General features: G+C 37.5%; 1 protein-coding gene across 1 annotated transcript; it reads right to left on the bottom strand.

Moving 5' to 3' along the window:
- Nucleotides 1-492: 492 nt before the first annotated feature.
- On the bottom strand, nt 493-18,473 carry LOC116574048. The gene is made up of 5 exons (XM_032314599.1): nt 18,324-18,473; nt 17,069-17,075; nt 10,628-11,207; nt 4,979-5,062; nt 493-631 (listed from the first exon to the last, which is right to left on the bottom strand). The coding sequence occupies exons 1-5, from the start codon at nt 18,471-18,473 to the stop codon at nt 493-495; spliced, it is 960 nt and encodes a 319-aa protein (XP_032170490.1).
- Between the last annotated feature and the right edge of the window lie 8,346 nt (nt 18,474-26,819).

Raw genomic sequence — 26,819 nt, 5'->3', positions numbered from 1 at the left:
TAATTAAACACTTAGAGCAATGAAACGCATGATTTCTATTTTTGGCATACTGCATTCTTTATGTCAAATAGAATTCCTAACTTTTTTCACATACATGACAAAACTTATATATTAATTGGTGTGATGTTTAAACAAGCTCTTCTGCTATAGAAAGAAAAACGACTAAAATAAATCTCTGAAAATGGATTCTGGAATTTTATTAGAAACAGGATTTTATGAAACTAATCTCTCCTGGTGAGAACTAACATATTGGAAAATAAATTGTTAAGGGGCTTGGGTTATTTTTATTGTCATTAATATCTAGGGAAAGTCCTAGGTTGTCTACCCTCAACTTCTCTGTATTTGTTATATAAACCCTGACATTTCTTTCCAAAATAATGCTGTAGAGATTAAATTGAGACAACATACTTAAAAGCTTCTGACATGTGTGCAGGGATTCTAGAACATGGTTCCATTTCCCTCCAATCCCAATTCTATGGTACTTCCCTTTTATCATACAATAAATGTTATGATCTTTGGGCAGCTGCACGCAGTTGAAGCATGGGTAGAACTGGTGGAGAATATCTTCAAGGTACTGGAAATGGGCTGGAAGACCGTATTCAACAAAGACTTTGACCTTTGGCTCCCCAGGCTGAAGTAAAGGAATATATGTAACTGTTCGTTCACCTTAACATCTCATTTAAAAAAAGAAAGTATAAATTGTTGCTGAGCTTGCAGGCTCAGACTTTCCTATTTTGCCACTACAAGAACATGGGGATTTTGGAGAACAGTGAGGTTTCCTTCAGGGGACTCAGCAGAGTGGTGACAGCCTGACCTATGATTCAAGCTTATAGAACCGGACTCTCTCATCTCCATACTTTCAGGGTTTCAACAGTGAGAAGGCCCACTTACAAACAAACCTGAGTTTCTAGGAACCTAGAAGATAGATAATAGGCCACAAAAGGAGGCCCACCAGCTAGAGAAAGGGTAATCAGGTAGAATAATCAGAACATACACTTAGTGAAAATAAACTGTAAAACAAAGTAAAACAAAACAAAACATACAAAGAGTACCTAAGGAGACCAGTGAGCTGTATAAAACCAAAAACTTCTCTCTCTCTCTCTCTCTCTCTTTCTCTCTCTGTCACACCCCACACACACCAACAATCTCTAAAAATAATAAGAACCCTACTCAGTCCTCTAAAAAAAAAAAAAATTCTGGGGCTTAAATACATCTTAATTTCATCTCAAACTTCACTTTAAGAATGAAAGGAGAAAGTGATCTTTTTAAAAATCCAACTATGAGATTCTAAGCAAGAGTTACTAAAATTTTTCTGTAAATGGCCAGATAAATATTTTGGGTTTGTGGTAGCTTCGAAGAAGTGTAAAGTCTCAACTCCTAAATTAAGTACAAATAGATATAGGCTTTTTTAAAAAGATATTTAATGAACATGTATTCATAATAAAGAAAAATAAGTAAAGATGAAAGCCGGTAAATAAGTAAAAGACTAAATTACAGTGTATCCATGCCATGTTATATACTTATCACATACAATTTATCCAAGGAAAAGGATGGTAAGTTTTTAATACAGAGGAGGGCTCAGGAAGGGAAGAGGTGCAAGTCATGGGAAAAATAAAAACAAAAGATTAATCAAAACCCATATATAAAAAGAAAAATTATAGGGGCACCTGGGTGGCTCAGAGGGTTAAGCCTCTGTCTTCAGCTCAGGTCATGGTCCCAGGGTCCTGGGATTGAGTCCCACATTGGGCTCTCTGCTCAACGGGAGCCTGCTTCTTTCTCTCCCTCTGCCTGTCATTTCCTCTGTTTGTGCTCTCTCTCTCTGGCAAAAAAAATAAATAAAATCTTTAAAAAAAAAAAAGAAAAGAAAAATTATATAAATATTAGCTTATAGCAGTAATGCTATATTGTTTGTATCCAGTGGGTTGTGTCTACCCTGGCTCTGCTAAACATATTATTTACAGAAAGCAGTCTCATGTAAAATGACACACTTGAATTTAAGAAGATTGAAGAATAGATGTTAGTGACTAAGGTCTTACGAATCATATGAGTTAGTTGCCTTATTATACACATGAGGGAATTATAATGCAACTACAGAATGTGAGCAGATCAGCAATGTACTAACTGGCAACACAAAATAATTTTACTGAGGATTTCTAAAACCATGTTGTCATGCAAGAACCATTTGTACATGACATAACAGGTTACTCAGGTCTGTTTTTTACCTGGATCAACTGAACACTTCAACAATAAAAATCAAAACAATAGAAAATAGCACTGAAGGACATACACTCAGAGGATTTCAAAGTCTTTTCTATTCCTAAGGTGATTTCTCGTTCTAGCTGTTGCACGTGCTCATGCCTCCTAAGGGTTTTCTCTTTACGTTCTTAGCCTAGTGTTTATTTTTTCTACTCACACACGTGGTTCATTGTTTCTTCTATATCAGTTTGCTGAAAACAAACATAAAAATAAATACTATGTTTCATTTTTAATGTCTCTAATTTAAAAATATATAAAAAAGATTTTCTTTGCTATATGAATAGCAGGTATATCAGTAATATAAATTTCCAGTTTTTGATGATCTTTTTAGAATTCAGGTAGCTTACATTGCACTGTCTCCTTTTAAATATGATGCAGTCATTAACGGTCATGAATTCACTCCAAGTGCAGAAAAGAAAGTAACCCTGGGGAGTTTGCTTTAAAGATGAGGTTATGTGTGCATGAGTACATGTTTTCACTATATGGATTTGTACATTGCCTCATTTGGTTTGTTTATATTGTTTGTTTTTGTTTGCTTCAGAAATGGAAGACTTATTTTTTTTTAAAGATTTTATTTATTTATTTGACAGACAGAGACCACAAGTAGGCAGAGAGGCAGGCAGAGAGAGAGAGAGGAGGAAGCAGGCTCCCCGCTGAGCAGAGAGCCAGATGCGGGGCTCGATCCCAGGACACTGGGATCATGACCTGAGCCGAAGGCAGAGGCTTAACCCACTGAGCCACCCAGGTGCCCCTGGAAGACTTATTTAAAATGACCTCTGAACATTCATTTAACACAAATCAGTCAGTGCCAATCGCTAGAAAGATTAAAAAAAAAAAAAAAACTGGAATTATGAAATCAGTTCTGCTGGAATTCCCCTGGTGGCAGGGGAAGCCATATTGATTGACATTACATGTGTGCTGGGGGAAGAAGGTGGTTTAGATTAAAGTAATAGCCATAGAACATACTTCCTAGGGGGAAGTACAAATATACCTGTGTTCTTTGTATTTTATAGAGGCATTTCCTCAGTATTTCTTCGGTTTAAGATCTTTAATTTTTCCCCCAGTTTTCAGAGCATATTTCATCCCAGGCATCCAAAATGTCAAATTTTAAGCTTTTTTCATGAGTATGTATTTGTATTTCAAAATTTTTAGTCTCTTGAAACCCAATACTAAACATTCAGAGGTGTTGAGGGCAGGTTCCCTTTCCTTGCTTCTTTTTGTAAGTCCATTTTGTGTAATTAGTATTTAACTAAAAGAGAAAAACTTAAACATAAATATGTCTTCTTTTGTAATCAGGAAGGAGGCACAAAGAGCTCATGATGACTCTTAACCAATCTGACTGAATCGTAATTACAACCCTACCTCTTGTTAGCTTTTTACACTTGGGCAAGTTTTAAAATATCTCTCCTACACAATTTTCTCATCATAAAATGAAGATAATAAGACAATCTAAAGCACAGTGCTGTTGTAAAGACAATACTTGTAAAAATCTTGAAAAAATCCTTACACAAGGTAGTTACTTAACAAATGCTATCTATTATTGTTATGACTTGGTAAATATGTATCTTTCTTAGAAGACTCTGAACAAGCAGCAAAATGTGCGAATTATTCTTACTGTCATTTCATTTTGCTGTTTCATTTCAAATAGATATACTTAGCATACAGTTCCTGTGGATCTTTATTCAAGTTGGTCAGAAATATGCTTTAAGATTTCTGGAATAAAACCAGAGATACTAACAGTAAGACTCAGATGGAAAGATGAGAGCCACAAGAAGACTAAGGAGTACAGTCAAGCACATCTTAACTGTACCTATACTTCTCTAAATTATCAATCTAGGTGAGGCTTCTGAAGAACACCACCATAATGTTTCCAGTTTTCTAAACTCTAGGCTGCCATTACTCTTAAAGCTTGAAGTCACTGCAGATTTAGCCTCCAGCTTTCCTACTAGGGCAATAAAAGCTATTTTTCTAGGGATAAGTCTCACTGTTATGGACGGTTGTTGGCAATATGTTCCTTGGTCAATGCAAGGATAGGTGCCCCATATCAAGCTGGCATGGTCGTTAGGTAGGGTAATGGGCTGAAATATGTCTCCCTAAAATTCCTAAGTTGAGGATCTAATTCCAAGTACTACAGAATATAACTATATTAGAGATAGGGCTTTAAAGATAGGGGAATTAATGTTAAATTGAGTCATATTGGTGGGGCCCTAATCTGTTATAATTTGTGTCCTTATTAGCAACAAATAAACACCAGGAGGCATACATATACAAAGTAAAGTCCATTTGAGGACCCAGTGATAATGTGGCTGTCTGAATGCCAGGAAGAAAGGTCTCAGAATAAACAAACCTTCCAACAACTTGATCTTAGACTTCTAGCCTTCAGAACTGCAAAAAAAATAAATTTAGGCCACCCTGTCTGTGGAACTTTGTTATGATAGACCTAGCAAACTAATACAAGTATTGAACATGGATGGGAACAGACTCCAGAATTTGGATGCATTGCTATTGTTCAATAATTTTGCTGTGTTATTGTTACCATTCCTAAAACAATCTTATCATCATAGGGAAATATTTGTAGAATTCCTCCAGAAATACCAGTAGCCCTTTATAGTCTATGTAATGTTTCTCTAACGCATGGAGGAAGAATGCCTTGTGGATTTTGTTTTGATAATTTCGTCCCATCCTAGCCTTTAGGAAAAATTATAGACAAAGTTACCCTCACCTCCCAACACATGCCTCCTCATCCAGAGGGTAGGGAGCTGCAGGCGAGTGAGACTCAAGGACCGCTTCTTTTGTCTCCAGGCATCTATATAAAGGTCACAACTGGGGCCAAGAACTGCTCTCTAGCCAGCTCAAGAAAATACTAGACAATATCATGAAATATCATGAAATGACTGGGATTTCAGCTACTCTGGTCAGTACTGAAGAGCCCAGGGAACCAAAGTATTTACTTCCATCACTTCGATGAAATACTCCAAAAAGTGTAGGCTCATCGTTCTACTATGTGAGTAGCTGTTTTTCCACAAGTCTCCAGGCCCAATGCCATCAGGTCATTTAGATGAATGATGTGTTACCTCCTATTCATATTAAGCCTAAGGAATAAAAACCTTTTGAAATCCATATGGCATGGGTCTCCTTCTCTTTGAACTTGTCCCTTTGCCTGTCTTCTGTTAAATTTAGGTAAAGGGGTCTGGAGATTCTGGGCAGCAGTTGTGTGGGTTTGGGGAAATTGTGGCCAGATGGGTTAGACTTAAAATCAGTAGAACCTTGATGATTCCAAGAACTCCAGAACATCTGCATGTAAGACATTACTTAGTAGGATGTAGATTGTATCATGCATACCAAATGTTGCATCCATCCTCCCTTAAGCAAGAATCCCTATTGTCCTTAGTATGGTTGTTAAATCCATCCTATCTAAAGGTACCTCTGCATCATGAGCTGTGGAATACATTTCTAGAACTTACCCATAATCAGTTTCCCATCCTTCCTGGCCATAAAGAAGACTGAGATTTGTAGAACGGTTTTATTTCTCAAAACAACATTAGGATGAAGCTGTTTAGTTTTATTTCCATTTTAGACATGAAGAAACTGATGTATAAGAAGATAAATGAAAATAAAAGCATCCAGGTCAACAGTCAGTTGGTGGAGCTGATATTCAAACACAAACTCTACAGTTTCCAAGCCTGCATCCTTAAGAAATCATCTATTGTTTCTTTTCCTTTTGAAAAAATTAATCTTTCATATTTCAGTCTCATGTTTTATTCAACTTGTTGTATGATTTTAACTGTGGTAAAGTTATGTTACTAAAAATACTGTAGGGAAAGAGTAGGGAATAGGCAATATGGAAAGGGTAGATAAAGAACCTGTCCTAACACATGAGGAGGTCAATTTAGCTTTCAATTTAGGAAATCATGTTCCAGACTCAATTTCCTAGATAGGCAGATGGGCCTATCAAACACACAAGTAAGAAACTAATTAGACATTTGATTCAAAATGCAGTAAATATCTTTTAGGATACACCTGCAAAAAATATGGCCATTTAATTATGCTTATCTTCCTCAACTAACCTCAGATCATTTCTTTATGCTTAATAAGAACCTTGTAAAATGTACCAAAAATGGGAGCACATGGTTTGTTAAACTACAGGCTATTAGAGATGATCTAAGCCTGACATCTTCCTCTTAATATCACACTATCAGAGTCTGTCAATTTTACCTTTGGATCCTTGAATTCATGAACGGATCTTTTCTGCACAACTCCTATTTTCAGTTCAGACTCCATGCTTATTGAATCAGGAAGAAATGTGAAAGGAGATATTTATGTCTAGCTAATCTGACATCTGACTCTTCTAGGAGTTTCCACTTGCTTCAAAGCCTCCAAACCAGTCTGATAGTAAATTCTTGGCTCCACTACCCATTCTCCAAACATTATCCAGGGTAATTTTTTTTAAAGATTTTATTTATTTATTTGACAGAGAGAGGATAGAGGGAGAATCCAAGCAGGGAGACTGATGTGGGACTCGATCCCAGGACCCCAGGATCATGACCTGAGCTGAAGACAGTTGCTTAACCAACTGAACCACCAAGGCTACCTTTTTTTTTTTTAAATGATAAATAAAAACATAAACAAATAAATGAGGTCATGACATTTTCCACTTAAATCTCTTAAATGGCTTTACTTCATTTTTAAAATAAAATTCCATCTCTTCATTGTGGTCTACAAAGCTCTGCTTTACCTGTTCCCTGGCACTTTAGAGAAATTGAAGACTCATCATAAAGCTACATTAGTCAAGATAGTGGTATTGACAAAAGAACAGAGAAATAGACCAATGGAATGAATGGAATAGACCATAATTAGACCCACACAAATATTGCTATGAAGCAAAGACAATTCAACAGAGAAAGAATAGTTTTTCAGCAGTACTGTAATGACTACATCCACATGGAGAACAATGAATACAGGCATAGGAAACACACCTGTCTTTTAAAAAATCGCTCTAAGTGGATTATAGGCATACATTTAAAATGCAAAATTTTAAAACTTCCAGGAGATACTACAGGAGAAAATCTAAATTATTTTGGGTTTGCATATAATATCAAGTGGGGGAAAAAATTGGGACTTTGTTAAAATCTGAAGTTTCTGCTCTGTGAAGGACAGTGTTAAGAGAATGAAAAGACAATCATACATTGAGAAAAACTATTTGAAAACACACAACTGATAAAGGACTTGTATCCAAATTATACAGAGAATTCTTAAAACTCAGTAAGAACACCAATAGCCCAATGGCAAAAGGGCAAAAGATCAAAGTAAATTTCTTTTCAAAGAAGATACACAGAAAAAAAAGCAAATGAAAAGATATTCAACTTTATGTCGTTTAGGAATGGCAAATTAAAACTACTCAACAGCATTACACATCTACTAGAATGACTAGACTACAAAACACTGATAACACTAAATGCTGGTGACAATGTGGAGCTGTAGGAATTATCATTCACTGCTGGTAGAGAGGCACAATGGAACAGTCCTTTTGGAAGACAGTATTTCAGTTTCTTTCTTTTCTTTTTTTTTTTTTTAACGATTTTATTTATTTATTTGACAGAGAGAGATCACAAGTAGGCAGAGAGGCAGGCAGAGAGAGAGAGAGAGGAAAGCAGGCTCCCTGCTGAGCAGAGAGTCCGATGCGGGACTCAATCCCAGGACCCTGAGATCATGACCTGAGCTGAAGGCAATGGCTTAACCCACTGAGCCACCCAGGCACCCTTCAGTTTCTTATAAAGATAAATAATCTTTTTTTTTTTTTAAGGAAACATTTTTTTTTAGATTTTATTTATTTATTGGACAGAGAGAGAGAGGGAGATCACAAGTAGCAGAGAGGCAGGTGGGGTTGTGGGGGGAGCAGGCCCCCTGCTGAGCAGAGAGCCCGATGTGGGGCTCGATCCCAGGACCCTGGGACCATGACCTGAGCCGAAGGCAGAGGCCTAACCCACTGAGCCACCCAGGAACCCCAAAGGTAAACAATCTTACTATATGGCCCAACAGTTGTGTTTTCACCCACCGGAGCTGAAAAATTATGGCCAGATAAAACCTACATACATATTTATAATTACCAAACTTAGAAGTAACCAAGATGTCCTTCAGAAGATGAATGGATAAAGAAACTATGGTATTATCTATACAAGGGAGTATTACTCAATATGAAAAAGAAATGAACTATTAAGCTATGAAAAGACATGGAGGAATTTAAATGCATACTATTAAGTGATAGAAGCCAATCTTAAAGGATACATACTATATAATTCTAACTGTATGACCTCATGGGCAAGTTAACACTATAGAAAAAAATTTTAAAGCTCAGTGGTTACCAGGGTTTGGGTAGAGGAAGGAAGAGATGAATATTTTTAGGATAGTGAAACTTTTATCTATAATACTATAATGTTGGATCATGTTATTATCCATTTATCAAGACTCATGGATCTATACGAGACTAAGTGTGAATCCTTAATATAAACCATGGGCTTTAGTTAATAAAAATATCAATTATAAGGGAATCTATGAGGGAGGAGGGAGGTGACCTATGGCAGCTCTGGCCTTTCTGCTTAGTTTTTCTGTAAAACTAAAATTTCTTTAAAAAAATAAAGTCTACTATTTAAAAGAAATATGACATGTGTCTGAAGAGTAATATACCTGTTAAGTACCATTGGTGGTCAGAGAAAGAATTTATGAAGATAACCTGAAAAAAGTCTGTCCAGTGATATAGGTAGGATATGGGAATTGCTTAGAGTGTGGATAGATAGAAAAGAACTACAGTGTTACAAACAGGGAAGAAAACTACAACACAAGCTGGTGAAAAAACCTTTGAAGTGTTATATAAACTATCATCAAAATGGTCATCAAGGTCACCTGCTGTCATGGTCTGATTATTTGTGTCCCCCACAATTCATATGGTGAAATCCTAATGACTGATATGATGGTGTTAGGGAGTGGGGCCTTTGGGCTCTGATCTGATGAATGGGATTAGTGCTTGACTTAATAGGATCCAGCAGAAATCCCATGCCCTTTTTGCCATGTGAACTTTAAACAGGAAGTCTGCAGTTCAGAAAAGGGTCCTCACCAACCAGGCCAGTGCCATGATACTGGACTTCCAGCCTTCTGAACTGTGAGAAGTACATTTCAGTTGTTTATAAACCACCCGGTCTGTGCCATTTTGTCATAGCAGCCTGAACTGACAAGACACCTGCTTTTTCAAAAGACCCAATATCATTGTTTGTCAAGATCTGCTTTCAGAAATAGGATGAGCTTTTTTCCTCCTACGTAGTGAGGTTGGACCATGTATTCATTCAGTTATGCAGCATGGAACAGACTAAAGCAAATGGTCTGTTGGGTGACTGAAACTGGTCCTAAGTTCTAGCTTATCTCTGGAAGCAATAGTCAACCACATAATATGAAGAAAATTTCTTGGAAGAAACAAGGTCATGTTTTACTACTGCCAGAAGAAATGAATACTTTTTTTTTTTTTTTTTAAAGGAACTACTAGTTGACAAACTTTTCAGTGTTAGGAGCACCTATTTCTGTCCCCTCCACCACCATGTCTCTGAGGTCACAGCTTTTCAATATGTATTCTATGAAACAACCACATATAGAAGCTTTTACCCACAAGGTAAATAATGAGCTTCCACTTGAACTTCTTTCTAACCTGTAACTGAATCACACTAGCATCATCCTTTAAAATATATATATATATATATATATATAAAATACTATGTGTATTTAAAAATGACTGCAAAATTCTCAAGCTTGAAAAAATGGGCAACCAAGACTCTTGCAAGTGGATTATTGGTCTCTTATACCTACGTATTGGTCTCTCAGATCCTCATAGAGAGAATTCCTATTTCTGGACTCCCTGGACTCCCTGCCTACAATTTTACCTGCTTCCTTTACTCTCAGCTGTCCCCCAGAACCATCCCTTTGGGAGACCACACAGATAGCCTTAGTAGTCAGCCCTGTGGTGGTTTAGGGTTATGCGGACTGGGACCTCTAGATATTGCCACTGTGGGCCTGATGAGGATTTATTTGTTCTTTACAGGAAGGACTATGTGAAAAAATAACATTTATTATCATGACCATTTTTAAGCACTCAGGTTCCAGGCCCAATGCCTAAATACTGGTTAGTTTGTGTAATCCTTACAAAAGATTTATTAAGTGGAAGCGAATATTACCTTCACATCACCAGGAGAGGCTACTGAGGCACAGAACCGTGAAGGGGTTCAACCAGTACACACCCTCACCCCCCATTATGGTTAAGTAGTTTGGCCAGTCCCAGAGTTAATTACGGTGTTTGAACCCACGGGGTCCGAGTTGGCTGAGGACTTACCCCTGAGCTTGGGTGGTCATGGCCATCCGGGGAACGCAGGGCAGGTTGGCGCGGGCCGTAGGAAGGACTTTCTCCCCGCTGCTTGTTCTAATAGCGTCAGTCCAAGGCACCCCGCGTCCGCCCTTAGCCCTGGCAGGCCCCCTTGGCAGCCCAGAGACAAAGACCTGGCGCGCCTCACGTCCACGCACGTGATCCGACGTCCCCTCCCTCTGCTCCAGGATCTCCCAGGACAGCCCGCGGGCAGGGCCAGTGTGTGGTGGGAGCCACTCCCCGGAGTATTCACTGGCAGCCCGAGGGGAGTCAGGGGAAAGAAAAGGAAAAGAAACGCTGAAGCCGCAGTGCCTCGGCCTGAGGAGTTGGCACAGCCCCGACCAGGGTTCCGAGATGGTGGCCACGCTGACATCGCCCTTCCGTGACCCAGTCCAAGACCCAGCGCAGAGGCCCGCGCGCGGGTAGGTGCTCGCGAACCCTGCCAAGGCCCTGGGGCTCCCTCGCGGGGGTGGGTGGGGAGCGGGGTCGTGTCTGCACCCGCAGGACCTGGGCACCCGTGGCGAAGAGGCTGCCCTGGCACTTCTGGAAGCTGCACAGTGGCGACACGTCGGCTGGTGTCTCTGTGGTGTACGAGCCTGGCTTCCCTTTCCCGCTGCTGAATTGCTCTCATGGCCAGGCTTTTGCTAAAGCTTGTTGCTCCAGCTTCGTGCGTTTGTCTCTGCGCACGCTGTGTGCCAGGCTCTTGCATAGTCCTGCAACATTAGGTGTGATGATATGTGCAATTTGTAGAGCTCTTTGCCCCCGTCTTAGTAATAAGCGTTGGCTCACCAGCATGGCCAGGGACCCAGTGCTGCTCTTGTCCCATTTTTTTTTTTTTTCCAGATCGATAGGATTCAGGGATCAAACTCCTTTCCCAGGCTCTTCTTCCTAGGGAAGATGAGAAGCTTGTCCTGTAAATTCCAGAGTCAGGAACTTGGCATAAAACATTAGTTGCACTTACTGTGAGTAAGCAATATGTTAACAAATAGCAGTTTTTGACTTTTTAATACCAACAGGACATTAGCAGAGAAGTTGGTAGATTCTGCCAACCCACTAAATGTTACATTTTAGGGCATTTCGCCTAGGGGCTTCATTTCTTCAAATGTGCAAACTAGTGAATGGAATTGGAGGGTTAGTTCTAAAATCCTGATTCCAGCAATTCCATAAACAGGTGGTTCATGGTGTTACAGGACTGCAGGGCTCTTGTCTCACGGAGCCGAAGAATGAATCTCGCGAACACAAACGGGCGAAGTGAAAAAGTTTATTAAGCGAAGGTGAGAACAGAAAGGAAGGAAAAAGGCTCTCTAGAGTGCGAGGGGTCCTGAATGGCTTGCCACTGAGGGCTTTCACTGGAAGTCGTTTATTGAGAACTGACTCTGGGAAACTTACATCTTCCTGACGTCTTTACCACTGATAGCACTAAGCTTACTTTTTCTTTCAGGCTTTGTAATTTTCAGTAGTCCGGCTGTAGCTGTTATAGAGAGATCTCGTCTTCGAGGTTTAAGACAAAGGAGGCAGTCTGGTTAGTCTCATTATATCCCCTTATCTCTGGTCTTGTACGCCTCAGCATTTCCATATCTGGGATTTCTGTGAGCCTGAACACACAGCCCCTTGAGTGAGCCCAGTCAGGTAGCCACCTCTCTCTCTCTACCTAGCCCTGCTGTTTCCCACTCAATAGGGCTTAAGATATTCAGGTAACAGTTGGCTCCTTCTCTTTTAAATAAATTGCAACTCTTCCCCCTTTCCAGGGCTGCAGTTTGGGGTGATCTAGGAATAACACTCTTTCATTTGTAAAATGCCCACGAGTTAAACTGTTACTCCTTCCTCTAGGTGACAGTGATTACTGAAAGGCTTAGGAGGAGTGGGCGCATCTTAGTGGCCCCAGTCTTATATTTGTACTACCTTGTGCTCTTATTAATCTTCAAAATGCTGAAAAATTTTAAAGAGGACCACTATTTATACTTAAGAAAGATTTTTAATAATGACCCCTTTTCCCATTTGAACCATTGAGGATAAGCACATGATTTAAAATTTAGAATTTTGCCTGTCTTGTGTTTTGGGGGAATGAAGGGATATACTTTAATACTTAAGAATTCAAAACCTTTCATGTGATAATGAGGAACAGTCTTGATGTCTCCAAGTTCATTTTGTGAGTGAAAGAAATTGCTAGATTTTACCTGAAGGAAAAACATGGCACCTGTCTTTCTACAGTTGAAATACAAATTCTAGGCTGTGGATATTTGTGACTAGGTTCCTAGGTGCTCTAAGAGAATGTATTTTGAAATCAAGTTAATCTTGGAGGAGTGGAGGCATTGGCATGTAGATATGAACCCAAGGAAAAGACCACTCTCCTCTGCACACCGGGTACAGTGGGGCTTACTGTGTTTCTCCCTTGTTTTACCTACTACAGTTGGATTCCTTACCCACTGGCATGTGTTAATCCCGCTTCCATATTTGGCTGCCTTTATAGTCCTAGTGACATAGTTATGGCAGCCAACGTTTCTGGGTTTCTTACTGCGTTAGGTTCCTAGGGCTGCCAAAGTGCCACTAACGAAATGGCTTAAAACACCAGACTTCTGTCTCAGTGCTGGCAGCCAGCAGTCTGTAAACAAGGAGTCAGCAGGCCTTCATTACCTCTGAAGGTTCAAGGGAAGCCTTAGCTGTGTCCTCCTAGTTCTGGTGGTTGTTGGCAATCCTTGGCATTCCTTCACTTGTACCTGTGTCCTTCCGATTTCTACTCAGTTGTCATGTGGCTTTCTTCTCTATGTTTGTTGTAAGGACATCAGCCCTATTGAATTAGGGCCCATTGCAATGACCTCACTTTAAAGTGGTCATGTCTGCAAAAACCCTAATTTCAAACACCAAGCACCTGGGTTAGGATTCCACCAATTTTGGCACTGACACAATTTGACTCAAACCCCTATCACTTTTTTTTTTTTCTTTTTTTTTCTGTGCACTCCGGCAAGCGACTTTGTATTTTTGCTGCTCTTTTTGTAAGCCTTCTTCAAAGGGGCTACAAGGATTAGGGACCTGACTTACATAAAAGCAATGCGAAATAAGGTCTAAATGCCAGCCTTCAGCCAGTACTTCAGACACTGGTTTTTAAATGTAGACAAATACAATAAGAAAGTGTATGTTCTCCCTTTATATTGTCACCTAATTCTTTGAGCTCCCTAAAAAAGTGATACTAGACGAATTCATAGTACATCACATGTGTTCTCTCCTTAATCTGACTTAGAGTAGGGGCCAATACTTTACTAACATAATTTTTAAATGTTTTGAGAAAAAGATTCATTTATTTTACCTGTCTGTAGCCTGGTGTTTAGAAGCAGTGTGTCTTCAGCATGAACTCTCTAATGTGATAAAGAAAAGTGAAATTTGAGCTAGCAAAATAGTATCTAGTAAATGTGTTGCAGTCTTGGAATAGCAGTCTAGGAAGGTTTTCCCCCCACTCAGTCAAGGAATTCAGTTTTAACAAATATAACCGCCTTTTATATTTATTTTTCATGAGGTTTTGGTTACTGTTGAGTAATGTAGCCCTTTTTATTTACCTTGACACTTCTGTAATGTTTTGAAACCTCTTTTGGGAAATAGTCTATAAATTCTTCTATCCTAAATATTGTAGGACTTAGCTTTTGAGAGAGTTTAAAGCTCTGTTATGTGTCACATCTTATCTCCTTCTGATCATCTCTAGTTGGTTAAATACTGTTTGGAGTTTGACCTCATCTTGATAGTAGGAGTAAGTAAAGGAAAAATTTCTTGAGGGTGAAGACTCTGTCAATCAGAAGAAGGAAATACCATACTTCCTTTTCCATTTTAAAATTTCAGGATAGACTGAGATTTAGGAAACATGAAATTAGTACATATTTTTTATTAACGTCTTACATTAGTGGGGTACATCAGAATAAACTAATACTGTTATATGATTATTAACTGGAGTCTATAACTTAGATTTTTTTTCAGCCTTTATCTAAGCTCCTTCTGTTCCAGGATCCCATCCGAGGGACTGTCTCCTTGGGCTCCTCCTTACTGTGACAGTTACCTTTTGATTCTTCATCTGTTGATTCCTGGTCACTGTCCTAGGAGCTTTGCATGTAGTACCTCCTGTGTTCCTCACAGTAACTGAGATGGAATGGTTTTAATGGTTTTGCAACCGAGCAATTAGGCAATTTGCCTAAGATAGCATTGTTAGTAAATGATGGAGCCAAGGATGGAAGCCATCCCTGGAACTCCAAAATCCATGTTCTTTGTATTTGTAGTAATTAGCTCTGTGCCTGCTGCATTAGCATAATTCCAGTGTTAACCCAAGTTTTCTAAACCTCAGCATCATTGGTACTTTCTTTGTTTTGGGAGGGCTGTTTGTGGGATGTTTAATAGTGGCCCTGTCTTATCTCCCACCTGATGTTAGTAGCACTTCCACCTTCCTCACTCATCAGCAGCCAATACCTGTAGCATCCAAAAATGTCCTATACATACCCATTTATTTTATGGGGGTAAAACTGACCACTGGGTAATGTTCCTAAGATGTGTTTCAGTAGATGGCAATATATAAGAGATATTGAATGAATTGTGTTGACCAGTGGGTTAACATTTCTAAGATGTATTTTAGTAGATGACAATGAGAAATATTGAATGAATTGCGTTGAGGCAATCTGAAGTAATTAAATAATTTGAACCTATAAAAATGGAACTAGAGGGGATTAGGCTAAGTAAAACAAGTCAGTCAGAGAAAAGAAAAGGACCATATGATTCCACTCCCACATGGAATTTAAGAAAACAGATGAACATAAGGGAAGAGAAGAAAAAAATAAGATAAAAACCGAGAGGGAAGCAAACCATAAGAGACTACAGGAAACTAAGAGTTGCTAGAGGGGTGTGGGGTGGAGGATTGGGTAATTGGGTGATGGGCATTAGGGAGGGCACTTTGTGTAATGAACATTGGATTTTACATGAGCTGAAGAATCACTAAATTCTCCCTCTGAAACTAATAATACAGTATATGTTAACTAAATTGAATTTAAATTAAAAAATTTAAAAAACCCTACAAGGATGTTTGAAAGAAGTAATGCATTAGCTCACTGTTAAAATTTTGTGGGAAAAGATGGACTATGTAACTTATTTTTAGTCCAGTATAAGCCTGAGATTGCAAATCACTGAATAGGCACGTAGAGTTCTTTTAACCGAATGTTTATCTTACACTGGGATAATTTGAGTAAATGTAATTGGCGTGTCTGCTTTGACTTAATTTTAAAGGCATATTGTGTGTTCTTAGCAAAGATGATTCTTAGTATTTCAAAGGTTACATTGGCATTTAATATTATGCCTCTTATTAAACTTTGTTTTGGTTGAATTCCAGTGTGTGGGGAGGACAGGTCTTTGCTCCTGAAAACTATTTTCAAGCAAATAAAAAAGGTGAGACTGCTTAAAATGTTAACTAGCCTAGATCTTCTACAGTGTCTAAGAGCATGCGTAGGATGCTATAACAATTTGTGAGCCTTTCGTTAGGCCTTCCAAAATTTTGTGTCTGACAGGGTTGTATTTGTTCCTTTGCTTTATAGAGATCTGCCCTATTCTTTGTTTTTCAGTATTCCTATCTAAATTGAGTATTTTTTAAAAAAAAACTCTGAGCTCCTAGGGCCTCTAGTTTACACCCAAAACTCACTTTCAAGAGTGTTCAATACTTGTATTAATAAATACAGAAACCACCCTACAAAAATCAAGTGTCTCATGTAGGGTGATTATAGCCGGTCACTAGAATCTTTGGTTTCTTGTAGAAAACACTTGGCTAGATCTAAATGAGGAAGCATCAAGATATAGGTGGTAATGGATTTTAAAGAGTACGCAAGAGAGGTTTCAAGACCATTTGAAGCTTTAATTCTGGATTGCTACTCTTCACATTTATTTACTTCTAGTTTTTAGAAGTACCCGACACTTCTAGCCTCCAGAACAGAGAAAACTTAAGGCACCCAGTCTTAAGCAGTTCTTGTTACAGTGTCCTGAGCTGACTAATAAGTGAGGTCAAGTTGAACTTGTTGAGCTTCCATTTCCTCAGAATAAGATGAATTATTTCACGGAAGCTCAGTAGGATTAAATGAGAAGGTAGAGCCACAGTCTCACTGTTGGTACTCCAATATTTGCCATTAATAAAAATAAAATGAAGAAATATTGAACAGATTTTCTTTCAAATATCAGTTATAATCTGTGGTATTTTTAGGAAGTTACGAGTGTTAGCTGTGAATACTTTCTGTTCACCTTGCGGCTGAAGGTACTGTTGCTATACCTGGGTCTCTTTTGAGGTTCTGTCAAATGCTTCTAGCTCTTTTCAGTGGAGACAAAATGCTGTACCAGTGATAACACTCATTCTACCGTGATTTATCCAGTCAATTCAACATAATTCTTGAAACCCCTTACCAGCTATCTGGAAGAAAGGAAACAATCACATTGTTTAGTACTTGCCTATGAAGTATTTTCAGTTAAACATTTTGAAAATTGTAAACAATCTTGATTATATTAAACTAAAATAGTAGTGGTTAAGTGGTAGCTCACCCATGTGTTTCTTCTGGTATTGGGCATACATATGTAAAGTAAATGGTTTTGTTTGCATTAGTCCTATCATGGTGAAGACCTGAAAATTGCTAGTTATGTAACAATTATTCTGTAAGTGAACAGTGTAGTAGTTCACTGCACTTCTATATTTACAACACGCAAGATAAATTCCATGTGATCCACTTAAAATTTATGACTGGTGCATTAAACGGACTTTTAATATCCTTCAGGAACTTGGGCTTTCATTTTACACATTCTATTTTATTTAGAAAGGTAGGAAGGTTATAAGTAGCAGTTTAATTATAATTTCTTAAGATTATGCTGGTGCATATTTTCCTTTTAAGACCATCTTAAGAGCAATAGTAACGTCTATCTTTGCCAAAATATCCTAAAAATGAAGGAGTGTACTCAAACAGGAGCCTAAAAATATTGCACCAGTGCATTTTTGGAGGCTCACTAAAAAGTGTAATGCACAGATGGGCAGTGTATTTCAAAAATGCACCCAGCAAATTTATGATTAACTAGACTCCATTTCATTGACTTACTAAAAACTAAGTTCAACTTTATTTCTGTTTTTAGTGGCTAAATATCAATTTTACAGTAGAGAATAGCTTTCTAGAAAAACCTTACAAGCTTGCTTCTGTAGGTGGCTAAAATCTCCATTTCTGGGCCTACCCTATCTTTGCAGTAGGTCCTAAATTCTTATTCAGCAGAAACCAGATTGTTTCACCATTTAACAAAGTCCATCAGCATTAGTCCTGCATAATAGGAAACTTAAAATGGATTTATTTCTGAAATATATACACATACACAAGACATGTAAAGATGATAAATAATTTGAAGTGTGTAGACCATGAAGCCAAATTTCCTAGAATTGCTATGAAGAGAAGTTATGGAAGACACTTAATAGGGTGTCTTGGTTATAACTGACTGCCACAGTGTCCTATAGGATATGCTGCGCTTTCACCCCAACCCCATCCCCACACTCGCTCAGATTTCTCATCTGCTCTTCTCACTTGCCCACACCACTCAAGCCGTGCTCTGCCCCCTTCTTGCTCTCTTAAGCTAGCACATTCCCACTCAGAGCCTTTGCTCAGTTCTCTGATCTTTCCCCAGATACCTGCATAACTGGCTTTCTTATTCTCAGGTTCAAAGGAGATACCACCTTATCAGAGAAGTCTTTGCTGACTTCTGAAACATCATTATCTTCCTTATGCTGCTTTTTTTCTTCTAAGCTTTGATCTGACACATTTATTGATGTATAGTCCATATCCTCTAACAAAGTATGAGCACAGGGGACAGGGACATTTGTTCACTGCTGTATCTTGGCAAACAGAACATCTGGCATGTAGATTTTTAACTTGTATGAACTTGTATTTCTGCTAAATCTTTGGAAAAGACAAACCCACATTTAAAGATAGGTGCATTACAAGAATACCTTATCAAGACGATTAGACAAAGGGAAGAAACTCTATTCACTTTCCAGGTTCATCTCATGGATACTGGCAGGAGTTTGTCTACTTACAGAATACGGATTGGCTTTGTGACTTTCTAGTTAGTAAAAGAGGCTAACATTTGAGTCTGGGTGGCTCAAATACAACAACTTTTTAACTGATTATGTTCTATAATCCATTCATATTTTATACTTAACAGAGACCACTAAGGAACTTTACCTGTTTTAAATTACAGCATAAACTGTTACAGTTTGTATAAAGTGGTTTATGAAGTAAAGGCAGACTGATGGAAGCCAGGATACCATGTTTCATAGGACATTGAGGAGTGTGGACTTGATTCAATAGGTGCTGGGGAGGCCACAGAAAGATTTTAAACAGGGGATTTATTTCAAAAAGTCATCCTGGCAGCTTTCTGGGCAGCCTGTTGTGGAAAAGCCAATTCTGTCCATTGGAGTATTGCAGTTTACAGAAGATGAATTCTGACTTAATTACAGGATAACTACTTGCTAATTATAATGTGAAGCTTACTCCTTAAAACTTCTTAGAATGAAAAGTAACCTGAAAAAATCCTGTATTTTACAATACAGAATCAGAAATACATCATCTACTGGATGAATGTATCATCTACTAGAATCATCTAGATGATTAAGGCGCATCTTACGAATTTGATGAAGCTGATTCCCAGGAAGAGTAGTGACCTAGTTAAGCTAACCTCTGAGTTATGGCAATTAGCTGTCCTGATTAAATGGCAATGGACTATGTGATTACACAAGTTAGTTAATGGGTTAAATATAAAGTTAGCCTTTTTTTTTTTTTTTTTTTTTTTTTTTTTTTTTTTTTTTTTTTTCCCTTCTTGAAGTGTAGTACTTTCTAAAGCTACCCAGGTGGCATTTTACTAGGAAGGTATTTAATACAGAACTGTTCTGGAATTTGATTTCCTCTATTCTCTCCTAGCCAAAATCAGATGATAGATCACATTTAGAGCTTTAAAATAAGCAATATCATGTTGGGAAAATAATGCTCTAGGATTAGAATTTGGAATCTAGTCCTGGCTGTGACCCTGGGCAAGTAAATTAGAATTTGGGTCTCCACTCTGAATTTTAAAGAGTAGAGTTTGAATTTTGATGTTCATTTTAGATTTCTTTTTTTTTTTTTAATTAATTTTTTATTTTTTATAAACATATATTTTTATCCCCAGGGGTACAGGTCTGTGAATCACCAGGTTTACACACTTCACAGCACTCACCAAAGCACATACCCTCCCCAATGTCCATAATCCCACCCCCTTCTCCCAAACCCCCTCCCCGCAGCAACCCTCAGTTTGTTTTGTGAGATTAAGAGTCACTTATGTTTTGTCTCCCTCCCAATCCCATCTTGTTTCATTGATTTCTATATAGCTTCTGTTATAGCTTAGAAAACATTAGGACATTTCCCTGAACTTTTTATTGGAGATATATAACCTAATGATATGGTAAGTAATTACATATGTATCTAGGTGTATAGAAACTCTAGCTGGCTGTAGACATGAAATAGCTAGTAAATTATGTACTACGTTTATCTTTTTCCTTGTCTTTTAAAACTACCCCCCATAGGGAAGATGAGTTGCTCCCTACAGCAGTTTACTGCTTGGAACACCTTCCAGACCAGATGGTGTTGGACATGAGCAGAAATTTTCCCAAGCAACACATAGAGAAGATTTAGTGAAAGGACTTGCTTGATGCAGTTAACAAATATTACAGTAGTTAGGAAACCTCTGTTAGATTACTTACCTGATTTTGTAATGGAATTTTGGAGTTCTTAGGTAAGATCTTACTGAATACTAGAAATTGTCCTTTGGGAGAATGGGAAATGTTTATTCTGATCAATGTTGATGAAAATTTTCAAGGTTGCTATAGATCTAAGTTAATCATTGAATATTCAGTGTTTAAATTTTCACATCTTAAACAGTTTTGATTTTTTTTTCAAAGAAGAATACAAATATAGTCCACAAGTTAAAATTGGTAAACTTGCTCATTAAGTTTACTGTAGATCTTTTTCTCTCCCTCCTATTTTTTTGCGGTTAAAGAACAAACCCATTTGTTGTCCTTCAGTTTCCCACAGTCTGGATTTTTACAATTCAAGCCCCCTTATCATATGTTCCGCATATGTCCTGTATTTCTTGTAAATTGATTATTAAAGCAAAAGTGAAGCACTTGAACAACTTTTTAACTGAGTTAATGATTATTTTGGAGCTATTGCATGATCAAGACCTATTGAATAAATAGACAGTTATACAGTTTGGCAAAATTATGGCATTACAATATAATCTCTTAAGAATGAATAATTTCAAAACAAATGGTTAAAAAGAGGCTCTATTTGACCTACGTTAAAATTAAATTTTAATGAGAGGGGGAAAAACTTAAATGGTTTATCTATATGCCAGTATGTCCTCCTAAACCTCAGGATCTTGTAACTGCTATTGGCTGGTGTTTAAATGGGAAAATTGAGGATTCACATGTACAATATAATGGAGCAAACAATAACTTGCTATAAAGTTATAAGAACCTGTATGCAATGTGCATACAGTATAGATAGTATAGATAGGTTAGATAGGTTAATGTAGATCTCAGTGAGGTGAAAGAATGTTCATGATTTAAGGATGAGGGCTTTTTTTTTTCTTTCTTTTTCAGAAATAAGCTGAAATTTGGGAGATCATGTACATAGTTGCTATGCCAACTATCCATTTGCAGCCTTTATTTTGCACATAATTGAATAACATGATTTGACAGAACTCACACCTTTCAGAAGACAGAACTGCTCCGTTACATTCATGCTTCCAAAAGAACCTGTAGTCTCATAGACATGATAATTTCATGGAAAACATTCTGGTAAAATCAGGTTTACTAATCCTCATGTTAATTGCTAACGTTGCCAAAGTTTTAAATTGGATATCCAGTGTCACTCTGAAAGCCTTGGACTGTCTTGTGCTTGCTGGAAGGTGAGTGTCCTCACTCATTCACCACTGGTGGCTTCTGGGGGAGTCTTCCCCACTCATGTGGATGGCATCTTGGTGACTATGGGCCTTGCCACTACCCCAGCTGAGTAGACTGGAGCTGAGCCCCTGATCTAATGAAACTGACCTAATAACAAGAATCTGCTTGGCCAATCAAATTGTATAAATGGGTAAGTTAAATGAGGGACTATCAACTGAGAAAATAAGGGAAACCAGTGTGTAGAGAGAAATAGAATAGACTTTAGGAAAAAGCAGAGATGTTATTAGAGAGCCTCTGTAGCCTGAGGTCATATAATAGCTCATCTCTAGAGCAGCTATTAGCTTTTTCATTCCCAACCCTGTATAATGCATAGAGATTTATGTGGGGCTTTGTTTATTTTCTTTAATCTTGAGATAATTTGAGTTTCTACTGCTCATGGCCATAGACCAACTGCCACATGTATTAGTATACTTCAATACTTGAAACAAAATTCTATCAACAAATTAGTTATTCCACGTCAAAATGGTTGTTGTCCTCTCCACGAATGGGCACTATTCATATTTTAAGGAAGGTAAAAAACTTGCACTTGGGAGATGTGAAGTAGGGATCTACTACTTCTGAGATGTCAATCTCAGAAGTACATCTAGCTTGGTTGCAAGTCAGAATCACTTGGTTAGCTTTTAAAAACCCTTAACCTCGTCTCAAACCCAGAGCTTCTGTGTGGTGATATTACATATATAGCCCCTCCCCTCACACCATCCCCTCCAAGAGAAGGTAACGGCTGAGAACACCTAACGTAGAGATGTTATGGCCCATTAGTCTGGATGCAAGTGACCATGGAGTATTTACATAGTGAGGCTTATAGTGAGCCAGTTTCTTAATATATAAAAATAAAATACTGAATAAAATAAAATAAAAATACTGAATCACTAGGATTCAATTAATAATATATTCTGTGTTACTTATATTTCATTAAAAACAAATCCAGTTAAAATCAAGGATTCTTTCTCCAAAAGTGAATCCTAATTTAATAACTTCTATTTTTCATTAAAAATACTTGCTTTAATGTGCCAGTTAGTGAATGGTTTGAGCATACTGTATTGCACTCAGCTTTCAGTATTTTAGGGGTAAATGTCTGCATGTGATCTATTAAAAGTGTTTGAAAACACTAATTCCATCTTCAAGTTAATCTTCAAGTTAAATTTCACAAGTTTTATAGACTAGAGGTAAGACTTGATTATTATAATCATGAACTTAATTCATACATCATTTAAAGAAGTTTATAAGTAAACAGTACTTTAGTATTCAAACTCTGAAATCCTAAATTAGTGTTTCCTTTAAAATTTTGTTCTGTATATTTGTGCTCATGGGAGGTGATTGAGTGGAAGGGAGGAGGGAATAGATGACATATATGTCCCAGTGTACCTAGCTTTCTAAACATTAGGTAGTGAATATTAAATATTAAAACCCCAAACTTTCTAATATTTAAATCGATCATGTTTGTTTGAACTCTTATTAGCATTGAAATTATTTCCAATTTTCTTGATCAAAGTCTGTTAGAGATACACTTAAGTTATAACCTCAATCTCCCATAAATCCTTAAAACTAGTACTAAAATTGTGCATATATAAAGCTGTTGATCCATGTTTTCTTGTGTTTAATTTCTGGAAGTAGTATATTGATCCTACACTTAAATATATAAAGAGTAAGCATTGTAAGATATTAAGCCTGTGTTGCTTAAAATCCCAGAAAATAAACTCTAATTTGAAAAAAAAATTGTTAATTTAAGAAGCAATATGCTTAAAATGCTGAGAACTTGAAGTAGTAATTACTAGTCAATATGTTATCTCCTAGTAACTTCTAAGATCTAACCAGAGCATTCTAGAACTCCTTAAGAGCTGGTCTGTCATTCTTGTGTATTTCTCTTTTGTAATGTTTTTGTTGATTTATAACATATATTTTGAATGTTTTTTATTAAACTTTTCACTACTTTCTATTGATATAAAATGTAGGGTGGTCACTTTTTGCATTGAAGGAAAAAATGTTTGTATCTGGATGAGTGGTTATAAGATAGACATTCTGCTTTTCTATCGACTGATTTCTTTAAGTTCTATGTACACAAAATACCATCTGCAGATAACTTGTCCTTTTCTACTCTACTACCTTTTTATACAATATTTTCTAAATGCTTTATTTCTTTGCAGAATGATATAAAAACAGAAAAATAACACATTCTAATGATCCCTGAAGCTGAGTTACACTTCTGTTTGACCTTTTTTTTAAAGATCAATATTTGTGGATCTGTGTACACACATTTTCAACTATCTGTTTAAATCTTGTATTTTCTTACATTAAACATAAAAAGGATTTTTTTTTTTTAAATGCTAACCAGGTCGGAGACACGTGATGGTTCTAAAACTTGGATAATTTTTTGTGAAATTATTTGGGTTTTACATTTTCCCTCCAATCACTGTATTTGTTTTCTTGTTCCAATGCTTTATTAACAACTGGAAACAAACCCAAGAAACTGGAAGTAAGGCCATTCCAGAAGCCCAAGTGGTGAAGGAAATAGGTTTATCATTTTGTCTCATTTTGAAATCCATCTTAGCAAAAGATTTCTCTTAAAAAGATTCAAACTCTCAAATCTCAGCAAGGAAGAGGGAGTCCAGGGAAGCAGCAGGCCCCTGCACCAGCCTTGCAGGAATAGCTCAAAGGAGGTGCTATTTCCCCTTCATTTACAGGGAACTAGCAACCCGAACCTTCCTTCCTGACTCGAGGCCTCCTTGTAGGGTGCCCTTAGGTGTCCTAAGATCCCCCTTGCTCCAATCAGGACTTAGGAGTATGCCAGAACAGCTTTTCTAAGGTTTTAAATCTATACTCTAGAAGCTCTTTAGGAATGTTTGCCTGATCACTTCATTCCGTGGCATTAATCGCCTGTATATAATTGGAATAAACTTCTCAAAGTACATGTAACACTGATAGCTGGTCAGTAAAAGCACCATGTCCAGCAATATTTATTTAGCTATTATGCAAGTTTGTGATATGAAAATAGAACTAGTTGACCCTTGGGGTGCCTGGGCAGCTCAGTGGGTTAAGCCTCTGCCTTCAGCTCAAGTCATGATCTCAGGGTCCTGGGATCAAGCCACATTGGGTTCTCTGCTCAGCAGGGAGCCTGCTTCCCACTCTCTCTCTGTCTGCCTCTCTGCCTACTTGTGATCCCTCTGTTTCTGTCAAATAAATAAATAGAATCTTAAACAAACAAACAAAAAACTAGTTGACCCTTGAAAAAATGGGGTTATGGGTGCCATCCCCCACATGAAGTAAAATATCCATGTATAACTTCTGAGCCTCTCACACTGACCTCCCCCAAAAGATACTTGTAGGCTCTTGTTGTCTGGAAACCTTACTGATATTTTAACAAGTTGCTTTATATGAATTATATACTGAATTCTTACAACAAAGTAAAGCTAGAGAAAAATACATTTGTAGTACTGTACTATATTCATCAGATTGTGTATTAAGTGGAACTACACAGTTCAAATCCATGTTGCTTAAGGGTTATCTAAATTTGTCTTAAATGTCGAGACTTTTGGCTTAAATTCAGATCTAAGAAGTTTGTATATGGGATACTTAACATGTTGGTATTGTAGCCTGTTGAGCTTTTTGTTGTTGGCGGGTCGTATTTGTACTCCATGTGTGTACAGGAAAAACCAGTACTATTGCATGTAGGATTTACTTGTTTTAAGTCTTGTGGTGGGGAGGATAATCCTTAAAGTAGCTGGGACTAAAAGATGAACTAATCAATAGCTGCAAAAGTGTGCATAACTTTATTTGCATCTATGAAAAACCTGTACAGCTAGGTATAAGGCATACATTTTTAACCTAAAATAATTCAAAAATTTGTGGTTATTTAGTACTTTGTAGTAAAGTGATAAAAACATCCTATCCACCAATAAATCTAACTTTTTAACTTTTGGGGGGAGAGAGGGAGAGATGGGGGTGAGACAGGGAGGGAGAGGTGGGGATGGAGCAGGGTGAAGGATGGGGAGACAGAGGGGGAGAGGGAGAGAGAATTAAGCAGGCTCCAGACTCATCATGGAGCGCCATATGGGGCCTGATCTCATAACACAGATCATGACATGAACCAGAATCAAGAGTGGGAAGCTTCTCTGACTAGAGCAACCCAGGCACTTCATTAACTTTTGATCTATATTTACTTATAAATTCCTCCTTTCTGTATGGTTGTAAGCTACAGCTGAAGTTGAGACAGACTGGTGTTCCAGGGAGCATAAGTCACCGCTTAATTGAACTATTTCTCCTAAAGAGATAATCTTAATCTTGTCTACCAAAAATCTTTATATATTCAAAATCCTGAAACCTTGGCCTTGAGCCATATCATATGAATTATATGGCTCCTCTTTTGTCCCAAGTTTCATGGCACCTTTGTGCTACTTGCAACTTATCAGAGATTGTAGTTTTTTATCCAGTTGGCTCTTTAGTGCTGTGGTCCTGTTGTTGCCATTTATCTCCTTAAAAAGTGAACCTAACCTTTTTACATAAATGGACGTACATATACTTAAAGGTACATAGATATGTATAGGCAGCACTTAGGTTTGCCCTTATAGTTTATGCATTTGTGTGTGTGTGTGTGTGTGTAACAGTTTTTTTTAATTTTAATCCCAGTAGAATTAACATAGTGTTAGTTTCAGGTGTTCAGGTGTACAATATAGTGATTCAACAATTCTATACATTACTCAGTTCTCATAAGCACTCCACATCTTCTCCACCTATTTCTTCCATTCCCTCATGCACCTCCCTTCTGATGTGGTTTATTTTAAATGAGTACCCCCAGTTAATATTTTTCCAACAAGAACTTTTTTTTTTTTTTTTTTTTTACTTGAAGCACACCTCAGAATACATGGTTCTAAAAGATATAAGACAGTCCAAGAAAAATGCATATTTTCCTCAAGAACACACAGCAGTATCCTCTGGTTAATTCACATAGAAAGAGACTTAACAAATATTACAAGTTCAAGAAGACAGAAATCCTACCAAGTATATTTTCTAGCCACAGTGCTACAAAATTAAAGATAACAATAAAACAAAACTGGAAAATCTACACTGTAAATGTTAAGTATTTGATACATAAATATTAGCACCCTACTGTCCAAGCAGCAGGACACATTAGAA

The sequence above is a fragment of the Mustela erminea genome, chromosome 15 (assembly GCF_009829155.1).
Source record: "Mustela erminea isolate mMusErm1 chromosome 15, mMusErm1.Pri, whole genome shotgun sequence".
Lineage (NCBI taxonomy): Eukaryota > Metazoa > Chordata > Mammalia > Carnivora > Mustelidae > Mustela > Mustela erminea.
This window is presented reverse-complemented; position numbering and strand designations above follow the sequence as displayed.